The sequence below is a fragment of the Wyeomyia smithii genome, chromosome 1, assembly GCF_029784165.1.
Source record: "Wyeomyia smithii strain HCP4-BCI-WySm-NY-G18 chromosome 1, ASM2978416v1, whole genome shotgun sequence".
Classification (NCBI taxonomy): Eukaryota; Metazoa; Arthropoda; class Insecta; order Diptera; family Culicidae; genus Wyeomyia; species Wyeomyia smithii.
In genome coordinates, this window is record NC_073694.1 from 63,656,258 (window position 1) to 63,670,433 (window position 14,176).

Sequence of the window (14,176 nt, forward strand, 5' to 3'; positions counted from 1 at the left end):
ATATTATCAAATATATCTATGTATTTCCGGAGCCAGAATGATGCCCAAACCGGAAATCAACTGTAAACGCCATTTTGTAACTCAAGATGGTGACTTCCAATTTCTGAATAATAACCTGAAATGGCCACATACCACTTAATATGATTTATTTTCCCTCTGTGCGCTTTATTAGTATTGGAGTTGTAGAGTGTAAGACTTTTATTAAGTATATGTGAAAACGCGAAATGTGACGCAATATTTGAGAGATGGGCTGTGCTGAATGTGGAACAAAATAAAAGAAACGTTTTTCTCAGGTAACGTTCAAATAGTTCCGCATAACTACCCAATTGGCAGCAGTTTCTGCTTTAACCAGAAAAAAACTTTTTTCAGCTTGTAGAAAGTTGTGACGTAATGCGCATAAATTTCCTCCCGATTGACAATAGCTGTAAATGGAACCGAAAGTCGTTCCGGCTGTTTCCAGTGTTATCTAACACACCGAGATTGGTTTCGAAATTCCCAGATACTAATTGTTCCATTCCTCGTATCTGTGAGGCGCCTTTGCAAGCGAAACCAAAACATTGTGTGCACAAAAATCGATTTTTGTCCGGTTGCCTGGGTTGCAGCCAACCTGCAGCAGCTTCGTGGGCAGTAGAACGGAAGCAGAATTACTTCTGTGAACACTTTCTGTCTGATTGGTTGGTCGTACGTACCCTACTTCCACCAAAGATAGTCAACTTTTTCTGGTGTTTTATGCAGCTGGAAAGTTGTACTTACCTAAATTTATTAGTTGCTTGTTCGCCTAATTCATAAAACTTAATTTCTTCGCTAAATACATCTAAAGGTACGTTGACTGGTCTCCGTAACCGACCGCCTTGGAATTATCCATGAGCAGGCACGGTTTTTGTTGTTTTTCCGAGAGCGGCAGCGCAGATGGTTAAGCCGCACGCATCATCATAATTTCCAATATAATCATTTTTATCAGCATCATCATCATCACAGGTAGTCAATAGGCAGCATTCCAATCGAAGAATTAACGAAAAGATATACACAAACAAACGCACACACACGGAGTGAACGGAACAAACGAAACGGAACGGAAGTAACGCAAAAAAGTGCAGTACACACATACACAAATTGCACGGGAAACACGATTTTTTTTATTTTTATTATTATTATTATTATTTGTCGTCGTGGTAAGTTTGGCGTCGGGGTGCGGCGTCGGATGGGCGTCGAAAGTTTGGTTGTTTGCGTGCCAGGCGGGCGAGCGGGCGTACGTTTTTTTCAGGCAGAGGCGGGTGTGGACGGTTCGAGCGAGCGAGCGAGCGAGATGAAAAATGATCAGGCATTTGTGGTGGATATTGTTGATTTTTGTTCCAGTTGCAATATTTTCATTATTTTTCGTCGGAACGCGAACGGAAGAACACAGAACCGAAACGTAAAATCAAATCAAAGCACAGAAGTAGCGTGGTGGTGATCGATTTTTATTTTTTTTTGGTTGGCGATAATGTGGTTGGTTGGTGGTGGTAGGTTGATGCGTTTTGTTTTCCAGGAGAAACAGAACCGAAAAATAAAGAGAGAAAAGGGAAAAGATGAAATTCAAACAAATCCATTAGGTTCGCTGACGGGGAAATTGAATTGATATATACTACCGCTTTGATAATAATACAAAATGGCATCAAAGCTCGGCCGATTCCGGTCAAAAAAATATTCATTCCGCAGCGGATCGAAGTACCTCAGCCTTCGATCCGGATCGCCTAGCAGAGTATCGGGGAACTGGTTTAGCGTTCGTAGCTGCGTCTCGAACCTTAAACCGCTGACCTGCGAAAATGAAATGGGAACATTAGTGAACGGATCAGTGTTATACAATATAGGGGTAAACAGGGTAAGACCGCCCTGCGGGGTAAGACCGCCCACCGTAGTTTTACTACCAAGGTATAAAATAATTGAAAAATTTCATTAACGTGTCTATTACAGTATAATTACATAACATTTTGCACGTTTTTCTGTTTTGATAGTGCACGAACGTTCGCAGAAATAATCAAAAACAACCTTTCAGCTGGCAACCAGTCAATGCGCTATTGTTTTGCGGCAACGGGACTTAAGGTTTTTCAGTCTTAAAATCTATTGTTTTGTTCGTGAATATACGTTTAATCGCTTGCCTGAATCTATCTTCTTTCGGAAATATCGAAGGCTGTGAGTAATCTTGTAATTTTGACTACTTTTTCGGTCAAATATGAAAATGTTCCACTGGGGGTAAAGTCGCCCACTATACAAGGGGTAAAACCGCCACGAATCCAACTGCTTGTTGTTTTACTTCAAGACCCAAATGCCTCGACACTACAAAGGGAATATTTACAGGATCAGTAAAGCAACTTCAAGTCACATAAGACATCGATGTTAATCGACCATTTTCGATTTGGTTTAAGCATTTCTAGTAATATATTTTAACAAGACTTATTTTTGAAAAAAGTAAACCTGTGTGAAAATAGTGTTAATGAACCAAAATAATTTTAGAGCCAGGATGGTGTGTTTGATAGGTATGACGTCTCCGGCAGAATTGAAAATAGTAGTTTTTTACTTTCGAAAAAAGTACACACTCTAAAAAAATTTAAAGAAAAAATATAGAAATAGAATTAAAAATATATTTTTTTTTCATATTTTTTACAGCGAGCGGCTGTACTATGCGATCCACCAGATAATTTTAAGGATCTGGGCGGATGACCAAATGCTGAACGACTGGTTGGAAGGCCTCATGCTCTATCTATAAGAAGGGTCATCGATTGGATTGTGGCAACTATCGAGGCATAACGCTGCTCAAATCCGTATATAAAGTGCTCCCCGTATCCTGTTCTTCAGATTGAGACCGTTAACGGAATCCTTTGTTGGCGAATACCAGGCTGGTTTTCGACACAGACGTTCCACGACGGATCAAATCTTAACCCTGCGACAGACCCTCGATAAGTTTCGGGAGTACAACCTACCGACTCACCATCTGTTTGTGGATTTCAGGGCTGCATACGACTCAGTGAAAAGGAACGAGCTCTGGCAGTTCATTCTGGAACACGGTTTCTCGATTAAACTAATTAAGCTGAGTCGTATGACGCTGGAGGGATCGAAATCATGCGTGCGGATAGCTGACGAGACATCAGCCGCGTTAGTAAAGTTGGTTGGACTGAAGCAGAGGGATGCGCTTTCTAACTTACTGTTCAACATCGCTCTTGAAGGTGCAGTACGAAGAGCAAACGTGGAAAGAAACGGTACGATCATCACGAAATCTTACATGCTTCTTGGTCATGCGGACGACAACGATATCATCGATATCAACCGTTAGGCCGTGAAGGAGGCCTTCGTACCTTTTAAGAGGGAAGCAGCGAGATTGGGACTTGTCATTAACTCCACCAAAACGCTACATGGTAGCTGGAGATAGATGGAGAACGATTTGAAGTGGTTGACGAACTCGTTTATCTTGGTACGTTTGTGACATGTGACAACGATATAAGCCGTGAAGTGAAACGACGAGTTGCAGCTGCAAACAGGGCCTTCTACGGACTACGTAACCAGCTAAGGTCCCGTAGTTCACAAACTCGCACAAAACTAGCGCTGTATAGGACGCTGATACTCCCGGTGGCCCTTTACGGACATGAAGCATGGATGCTGCAGGAAGCTGATCGACGAGTGCTCGGAGTTTTTGAGCGTAAAGTTCTGCGATCGATACTTGGCGGTAAACTAGAAGATGAAGTGTGGCACAGACGCATGAACCACGAGTTGTACCAAGTATACAAACATGCTGATATCTCCTTCTTCTTCTTCTTCTCTGGTGAAACATTTCTCAGGATTTCACCTGCGTCATAATGCTACGCCAACGTCCTCGGTCCATAGCAGCTTGTCTCCAGTTTCTTGAGAGTCCCACACTTCCGAGATCTTGCTTCACTTGGTCTAACCACTTAACTTGTTGTGCACCTCTACGTCTTGTACCGGCTGGCTGGCGCAATTCTGCAGCGAACCCAGTATCCAGAAAATCGCGAAAGATGGAAGGGTACAATGGACGGGACATGTTGTAAGAATGCCGGACAACAATCCCGCAAAAATGGGACGAACACAATTTTTGCGGGATTGTTGTCCGGAATTCTTACAACATGTCCCACCAATTGACACTTCCAGCTTTGGCGATTTTCTGGATACTGGGTTCGCTGCAGAATTGTGCCAGCTCGTGGTTCATCCTTCACCTCCACACGCCATCCTCACATACTACGCCGAAGATAGTCCTAAGCACACGTCGTTCGGAAACGGCCAGTGCTTGTAAGTCCTTCTCGAGCATTGTCCATGTCTCGTGCCCGTAGAGGACTACTAGTCTTACAAGCGTCTTGTACATGGTGCACTTGGTACGGGGGCGAAGTTTATCAGTCCTCAAATCTTGTGAAGTCTGTAGTAGGCACGACTTCCAGCTACAATACGTCTGCGGATTTCTCTGCTACAATTGTTGTCTGACGTTACCAAAGATCCGAGGTATACAAATTCGTCAACCACTTCGAACTCGTCTCCTTCAATTATTACGCTACTGCCTATGCGAGCCCTATCGCGCTCGGTTCGTCCTGCTAGCAGATACTTAGTCTTTGACGTGTTCACTTTCAGTCCAACCTTTTCTGCTTCACGTTTCAGTTTGGTGTACTGTTCAGCAACCGCCTGGAACGTCCTTCCAACAAGGTCCACGTCGTCAGCGAAGCAGATGAACTAGCTGGATTTATTGAAGATCGTGCCCCGTATGTTGAAGGCCGCACGTTTCATCACACCTCCAAGTGCAATGTTGAACAGGAGGCAAGAAAGACCGTCGCCTTGTCGAAGTCCCTTGCGTGTTTCAAACGGGCTTGATAACGCACCCGAAACCTTCACACAGCACTGTACACCATCCATGGTGGCCTTGATCAGTCTTGTTAGTTTTGCAGAGGAACCATTTTCGTCTGCCGTCTTCGCTTCAGTTTATATCGCATCACGTTTTGACGCGTCTCTTGCTGCAGCATCAATGCCCGCGCTGCATTATTCTCGTCTACAATCGTCTGACACTCCTCGAACCAGTCCTTGCGTCGATTCCTCTCGACGAACCCTATGGCACCTTCCGCTGCGCTGTTAATGGCTGCTTTTACATTACTCCAGCAGTCCTCTAGATGGGCTTCGATGAGTTCACCCTCTTCCGGCAGTGCTGCCGACTTCGGGAAATTTGAGTCGTTCCAGGTGGCGGGCGACGGTAGTGGATGTTGTTGACAATCGAAAGTCTTTGGCGCATTTTGACCATCAGAAGATAGTGGTCAGAATCGACGTTTGCGCCACGGTAGGTTCGGACGTCGATAAGATCCGAGAAGTGGCTTTCATCAATCAAAACATGATCGATTTTTGATTCGGTCTGTTGTGGTGATCTCCAGGTGTACCGATATGGGAGGGTATGCTGAAGGTAGGTACTACGTATAGCCATGTTCTTGGAGGCGGCGTAGTAATTTAGTCAAAGACCGTTTTCGTTCGTTAGCCGGTGAGCGCTGAACTTCCCAATAACCGGTTTAAATTCCTCCTATTGGCCTACCTGAGCGTTAAGATCTCCGATAACGATTTTGACGTCATGTTTTGGGCAGCACGCTCCAGCTCCAGCTGCACGTAAAAGGTGTCCTTATCGTCGTCGATACTTCCTAGGTGAGGGCTGAGCACGTTAATCATGCTCACATTGAAGAAACGGCCTCTAATCCTCAACTTGCACATTCTGTTGTCGATTGGCCACCACCCAATCACGCGATTCTGCATTTCAAAGCTGTGCCCAGCTCGTGTGTGCTGCCGCAGCTCTGGTAGATGGTATAACCATCTTTATACGTATGTACCGATACGCGCTTCCAGCATACCTCATGCAGCGCTACAATGTCGAACTTGCGGACCCTCAATAAGTCAGAAAGAATGTGGGTACTTCCCAAAAAATTAAGGAACTTGCAGTTCCATGATCCGAGTTTCCAATCGTTAGTTCGTTTTCGTTGCCTGGGTCTATGCCGATTGTTTCGGTCCGAATTTACATTGTTTCTTCATAATTTTCATTAGGGGCTGTTCAATAATTACGTAAGCATATTTTTCCACTTGTTCAATTTCCTCTCCCTCCCTCGTAAGACATCGTGAGATTTTTTGATACCCCCCTCCCCCCTAGTAAAATCTTACTATATATACTAAATATAGATTTTTATTATAGTTTTATCATCTTGAAGCAAGCACAATACCTCACTTCTTCTTCTGTTCTTAATTCGAGTTAATCGTCCTTTCGTAATTTTCTTTGTATGAATTTCGCCGTCTACACTTTCATGAAAATGTTTTTGAATAGCTCCATTAACAATGTTTTTCTTTACGTAAGATAATCAATTCACCCCCCTCCCTCCCCTGCAAGATAGCGTAAGAAAATTGCACATCCCCCCTCTCCCAGGAACAAGATAATATTTACCGAAAACTGCACTTCAGTTTTATGAATGCTAATAGATCATATCTGGTCACACTGCCGCATTAAATTGATATTAGTTTCAGATTCATTGACTGATTTTCTCCGAAAATATTGTATAACAAAATGGGAGACTTCCTCGAAGCGGTGGTTTAATTAGCACCAAAGTTGGAATTCTTGCATAGTGAACCTGTAGGTACGAACATTTTTACACACTAAGAAAATTGAACTAAAAGTGAGAATGATGAATTAAAAACAGAAGCGAGTAAAATCGATATTTATATCCATTGCATTCGTACCATTTACGGTGAAAACAGCAGCACTGTCTGACCACTCAGTCATGCATACAAACTTTCATGCAAACTTTCATGTGGGAGTGTTTCTTCGATTGTCACTCCAAATATATTATGACCAATTAGGAAGTAATAAAAAATCACCTTTAAGCTGTCTGCTGCCTATGCAATAAACTTATCTTAAGCAGCAGCGTTTTAGTGTTCACTTTCGCTATCACACGTGATTCCGCAATCCTAATTACACCACTAGAATTAGTTTTAATTACGAACCGTACGAGGATGGATTGTGCACTTAGAAATGCAGTGTTGCGGATCATCTATAACCGTTTGAAATCTGACCTATGACTAAATTCCAGTGACCTTCATGATATTTTTTTGCAAGTTCAAGTCCTGAGATATTTTTGCACTTTCAAATTCCGTCTCTGTTTCTTTTTCATTTTCCAGTCTTCGGGAGGCTCTCAGTCGATCGAAAGAAGTATAGAATGTCGTTTCTTCATCCGAACATTTTTCCCCAGCGGTACGTTTAAATAAACCTTGTACCGTGAACTGGGGTGACTTTGATCACCGGAGTGACTTTGATCACTTTACCCTTTTTTTTGTATTTGTGATAAAAAGCGCTCGAAAAGCTTGATATTTGTTTTAATCTTTACTAATTATGTTCATATATTTCTACATTGCTACTATCCATGCATTTCCAGCTATTAAAAGAGTGTTTTTCATGCTAGAATATTAATTTTAAAATAAAGTGGATTTTGAGGGATTTTTGTTGCATACAAACAATCGGTTCAAGCAGATACAAAACAACAAGCTGCGATACGTAAAGTTTGTTTATTTGGTGCCCAGACTCAAGCTAGAAAATATTAATACTACGATTTTCATTATTGTTTTTCTAATCTTTTCCTCAAAGGTAATGTTGAGTCCTAATAATTTCAATAGTATATATCTACTATATAAAAATGGAATTCCGTAACGCTTGATCTTATTGATATTATTCCCCCAATCTCTGAGGTCTACAGTACTCATCATCATTTTGAATCGTTCTAAATCAAAAATAATAAGCGATGACATGTAGGTTTTTTAACATGAAAATGTTCGCTGATGTTCAGGAAAGACATTTGAGAAAAAATAATAGGTATCTAGTTACTAAAACTTGAGATATTATTCACGAAACTACGTAAAACATGCAAAATTATGACTTTCTGTGCTAAATTTGCCTCTAAATCAAAATACAAAGCGATGACATATGATTCTTTTTGCCTTTCTCCTGGAAAGGTATAGCAATCACTGAAAAAACCAAAGGTACAAAAGTGGTCCCAATGGCCGAATGGCATATACCACTCGACCCCTTTAGACGAACTGAGCATTTTCTGTATATATGTATGTATGTGTGTATATGTGTGTGTGTGTGTGTGTGTTTGTATGTGCAACTTTTTTTTCTCACTCACTTTTCTCAGAGATGGCTGGACCGATTTTCATAAAATTAATTGCAAATGAAAGGTCTAGTTGCGCCATAGGTTGCTATTGAATTTCATTGTAATCCGATTTTTAGTTTAGAGGTTATGTATCAAAATGTAGAAATCACGAAACATCAATATCTCAGAAACCACAGAGCCGATTTCAATGGTTTCAAATGATCGGGCTGTCTCCAGAACCCTTAACTTTTAAATTTCGCTATGATTGAACATATGGTCCAAAAGTTATATAAAGAAAAGTTATCCTGAGATTGTTTAAACTCACTCATTTTTCTCAGAGATGGCTGAACCAATTTTCACAAAATTAGTGTCAAATGAAAGGTCTAGTTGCCCCATAGGTTGCTATTGAATTTTACTGCAATCGGATTGTACCTTTGTCCGTTGTTCATAAAAATGTGAAATCACATAATGAAAGTAAATATATTGACTTTCTCGTAACGATCACCGGCTAATTAAAAGGTAGATAAGTGATCCAAATGGCCGAATGTCATATACCACTCGACTCAGTTCGACGAATCCAGCATTTTCTGCATATATGCATGTATAAGTGTATATGTTTGTATGTGGGTGTGTACGTGTGTATGTGCACCTTTTTTTCGCAATCACTTTTCTCAGAGATGGTCTGACCGATTCTTTCTATCTTGGTGTCAAATTAAGGATCTATTAACCGCTTAGGTTGCTATAGAATTTCATTGTAATCAAACTTTTAGTTTTGGCGCTGCGTAAGAATGTGAAAAACGCTCTTATATCCCAGAAGCTATGAACATAGTTGAATTCGAATTAATGGAAGCTTTCGAAGGTTCTTGAGAAACCCTCGAAGCCCATTCCAGTCCTTAAAGATGGTGATTGCATTTTTCTAACGAATGAACAAAAATCTCAAAAACTTGCTCAGCAGTTTGAGAGTGTTCATAACTCCAATTTGAACGTAGTAAGTCCTATTGAAAATGAAGTAAACCAAAAGTATGTTCAGATCACCACCCAACTTGAATGAGGTGCGAACCATTCTCAAAAAATTCAAAAACATGAAAGCACCAGAAGATGATGGGATTTTCTATATCCTCATCAGAAGACTTCCCGAAAACTCTTTAAATTTCTTGGTAAAAATTTTCAACAGATTCTTTGCACTAGCACATTTTCCTACGAAATGGAAAAATGCCAAAGTCATTCCAATTTTCAAAACCCGAAAAGAATCCAGCAGAGGAATCAAGTTATCGACAAATTAGTTTACTTTCCTCTATTGGCAAACTTTTTGAAAGAATAATTCTTAACAGAATGTTAACACATATTAATGAGAACTCAATTTTTGCAAATGAGCAGTTTGGTTTTCGCCGTGGGCATTCCACTACTCATCAGTTACTTAGAGTAACAAATATGATTCGAACTAATGAATCTGAAGGCTATTCGACTGGAGCTGCTCTTCTAGATATAGAAAAGGCATTCGACAGTGTATGGCATAAAGGTTTAATAACTAAAATGTCAAATTTCAGTTTTCCGCTTTACCTCACAAAAATGATACAAAGTTATTTAACTGACAGCACTCTCCAGGTTAACTATCTAAATGGTAAATCTAATAGATTGCCTGTTAGAGCTGTTGTGGCTCAGGGGAGTATCTTAGGCCCAATCTTATATAACATTTTTACTTCTGATCTTCCTGATTTACCACCAGGTTGTGAGAAATCTCTGTTTTGTGACAGTACAAGCATTTCCGCAAAAGGAAAAAGCCTTCGTGTTATATGCAGTCGGCTTCAAAAAAGTTTAGATATATTTTCTTCATACTTACAAAAATGGAAGATTTCCCCTATTGCTTCAAAAACACAGTTAATTATTTTTCCTCATAAGCCAAGAGTTTCATTTCTCAAACCCACCCATAACCACGTTATTGAGATGAACGGTGTGGTCTTAAATTGGTCTGATCAAGTTAAATACTTAGGGCTAATTTATGATAAGAATTTTACTTTCAAGGAGCACATTGAAAATATCCAGTCAAAGTGCAATAAGTATATCAAATGTTTATATCCTCTTATCAACAGGAATTCTAGACTTTGTCTCAAGAATAAACTGTTAATTTACAAACAAATATTTAGACCAGCAATGTTATATGCAGTTTACATCTGGACAAGTTGTTGTGCAACCAGAAAGAAGACACTTCAAAGGATTCAGAATAAACTTTTGAAAATGATTTTGAAGCGTCCTCCCTGGTTTAGCACGAACGAGCTACATAGGCTCACTAATGTAGAAACATTAGAAAATATGTCAAGCCAAATTATCAACAAATTCCGACAAAAATCGTTGCAATCCTCAATCGCAACGATTAGCTCACTTTATAGTCAGTAAGATAGTTTTAAGTTCATTTTAAGTTTCGTTTTATTCCTTTTATTCCTTTTTTTTTCTTGACAAGTAGGTTTAATAATTTTCCTACAATTACATTATCTTAACTGCGAAAGCTAATAACATTCAATGATACTAAAAAGCGTACAAATATATATAATAGTGTTGAAATGTCACCATTTGTGGCAGAACACACAATACTAATTCTGAATAGATATTTTAGTACATTTAAAAAAAAATTAAAAGTCATTTCTATCATTTCACTTTTTACCTCTCTCCTAGAAAGATATAGCAATCACTGCAGAAACTAAAGGTATAAAAGTGCTTAAAAGGGCCGAATGTCGTAAATCATTCGACTCAGTTCAACGAGCTGAGCATTTTCTGCATGTGTGTGTATGTGTATGTGTGTGTGACGCTCTCCCAATCTCACTCGATTTTCTCAGAGATGGCTGAACCTATTTCAATGAAATGAATTGCAAATGAAAGGTCTAGTTGCCCTATAAGACCCTATTGAATTTTATTGTAATCTGATTTCTAGTTTAGAGGTTATGTATCAAAATGTAAAAATCACGAAACATCAATATCTCAGAAACTACACAACTTATTTGAACATTGGTTTCAAATTAACAGGCGACCTTGAAAACACTTAACTTTTGAATTTTATGAAGATTGAACAAATGGTTCAGAAGTTACAGAAAGAAACGTGTTCTGGAGACTGTTTAATCTCACTCATGTTTTTCAGAGATGGCTGAACCGATTATCATAAAATCAGTGTCATATGGAAAGTCTTGTTGCCCCATAAGACCCTAATGATTTTTCTTTGCGAACGGATTATTACTTTTCAGGTTATGTTTGAAAATTTGAAATCCAGCTATAAAAAGAAACATATTCCGGAAACTACTTGGACTCACAAACTTTTCTCAGAGATGGTTGACTTGATATCCACATAATCAGTATCAAATGAAAGGTCTAGCTGCCTCATAACACCCTATTGAATTTTCCTGTAATCGGACTGTATCTTCGTCTGTAATGTATCGAAATGTGAAAATCACGAAACTTCATTATCTTAGAAACTACACAACCGATTTGAACAATATTGATTTCAGATGAACGGGCTAGTTAAGGGTTAACTGATGAATTATGAATTATGAAGACTATTCAACAATATACCTGCTTTGATCAATATGGCCTCAACATGATTTAAATGTGGTATCGTACTATCTGAACGTTCCCGGTATCGCTCGTGAATCAATTGTTCGAAATTAAGAGCCATTTCTTTTATTTCGCTATTTCTTAAGCACTAACATTACGTGGAATTTCATATTTTATACTTTAATAACAACATCAATATTTTAGAACCCAAAGAGTGAATATACCTTTATTGGATTTAAGCATTCATGTAAATCTATTTTTACAAATAATAAGTTTGAATGAGAAAGGCTGAGTCTGACCGCTAGGTGGATTAATTTTTTTTTCACTTAAATGTTTGTTAATGTTCAATAGAGCCATTTGAGGAAAATTAACACACTAAAACTTGAGATATTATTCACGAAACTACGTAAAACATGCAAAATTATGACTTTCTGTGCTAAATTTGCCTCTAAATCAAAATACAAAGCGTTGACATATGATTTTTTTTTCACTAACATGTTTTTTAATGTTCAGGAAAGACATGTGAGGAAAAATAATTAGTATCTGATTACTAAAACTTTAGATATTATTCACAAAACAACGTAAACTTGCAAAATTATGACTTTTTATACTTAATTCGTCTCCAAATCAAAATTCAAAGCGATGACATGTGAGTCTGTTTTTCATTAAAATGTTCGTTGATGTTTAAGAAAGACATTTGAGAAAAAAAAAATAAGTATCTAATTACTAAAACTTGAAATATTATTCACAAAACTACGTAAAACATGCAAAATTGTGACTTTTTATACTTAATTCGTCTCCAAATCAAAATTCAAAGTGATGACATGTGATTCTCTTTTCATTGCAATGTTCATTGATGTTTAAGAAAGGCATTTGAGAAAAAAATAATTCTCTAATTACTAAAACTTGAGATATTATTCACGAAAATTATGACTTTATGTGCTAAATTTGCCTCTAAATCAAAATACAAAGCGATGACATATGATTCTTTTTTCACTTAAATGTTTGTTAATGTTCAGGAGAGCCATTTGAGGAAAAATAACACACTAAAACTTGCGATATTATTCACAAAACTACGTAAAACATGCGAAATTATGTTTTTTTTTTACTTAATTCGTCTCCAAATCAAAATACAATGCGATGATATGTGATTCTTTTTTCATTAAAGTGTTCTTTGATGTTTAAGAAAGACATTTGAGAAAAAATAACAGGTATCTGTCTGGTAATCAAACTCGAGATACACTTCACAAAACTACGTGAAACCTGCAAAATCATGACTTTTATGCTGAATTTGCCTCTCAATCAATCGAAACAGTAATCTGTGATTTTTACTATAATAATATGTTCATTGTGTTAAGGAAACATATTTTAGGGAAAAATAATAGGTATCTGATTATTTGTCTGATTATTTGAAATTTAAATATTTTCCACAAAACCACATGAAAAATGCAACACCATAATTTTTTAGGCTCAATTTGTCTCTAAATCAGAATTCAAGGTGATGACATGTGATTCTTTTCAATAAAATGTTCGTTGATATTCAGGAATGACATTCGAGAAGAAATAATAGTTATCTGATAACCGAAAATAGAGATATTATTCACAAAACTAAGTAGAACATGCAACATCATGAATATTTTGGCTCAATTTGTCTTTAAATCCAAATTCAAAGCTATGATATATGATTTTGTTCCTTTAAAATGTTTGTTTTTGTTCAGGAAAGACTTTTGAGTAAAAATAACAGATTTTTGATTACTGAAAATTGAGATATTATTCACAACACTACGTTGAACGAGCAAATTCATGAATATTTGAACTCAATTTGCCTCTAAATCGAAATTCAAAACTATAATATGTAATTGTTCTTCATTGAAATGTTTGTTAATGTTCAAAAAAGACATTTGAGGAAAAATAATAGGTATCCTATCGCTAAAAGTTGAGATATTACTTTGAAAACTACGTATGTTTAAAGATGATTTTCTGCATACAGGAAAACACATCAAAATACTCTTTTTGAAATTTATATATATTATACATATAATACATGCAAAATTTTGACTTTTTAGCATTCGCCTGTAATTTTTTTTTTTCAATAAAATGTTCGTCGTTCCTTCAACATCTGCAAATATTTTCTTGCAGAAGAATTTATGTTTTAATTTACACAATTACAATTTCTGATGTTTTCGTAGTTTTGTGAATAGTATCACATTACGGGATTCGAAATACTCTTTTGCTTTTTCTAAAACTAGATTTTGGGACATTTGGCTGGAAGTAAGGCCCCATTTCATTGATTTAATCTTTTTTTTTAATTTCTACGTAGTTATGTGGATTAAAACGTTAACTTCTTCTCAGACGTGTTCCTTGGACACCAACAAATATTTTCGTTACAAGAATTCAAATGTTATCTCTTTAGATATGATTATAGAGGAGAACTAAGCATGAATGGTTACGCATAATTCTTCTTACTTTGATTTCTTCTTCTGAAAGTTACATAA

At 37.6% G+C, this 14,176-nt stretch overlaps 1 protein-coding gene across 5 annotated transcripts in view; it reads right to left on the bottom strand.

The window, feature by feature from the left end:
* The window catches only part of LOC129729774 (potassium voltage-gated channel protein Shaker), a 398,752-nt gene that overhangs the window by 61,160 nt on the left and 323,416 nt on the right, over nt 1–14,176 (bottom strand). For 4 of the 5 annotated variants that reach the window (XR_008728745.1, XM_055688619.1, XM_055688604.1 and 1 more), the window contains exons 3-4: nt 1,626–1,797; nt 754–850 (exon numbers count right to left, since the gene is read on the bottom strand). Coding sequence is in view for 4 of the 5 variants with exons in the window: in XM_055688619.1 (XP_055544594.1) it covers nt 754–850; nt 1,626–1,797 (269 nt within the window). In the remaining variant the exon portion in view is untranslated. The remainder of the gene's footprint in view (nt 1–753; nt 851–1,625; nt 1,798–14,176) is intronic. The other variant, XM_055688610.1, reaches the window with a different exon arrangement.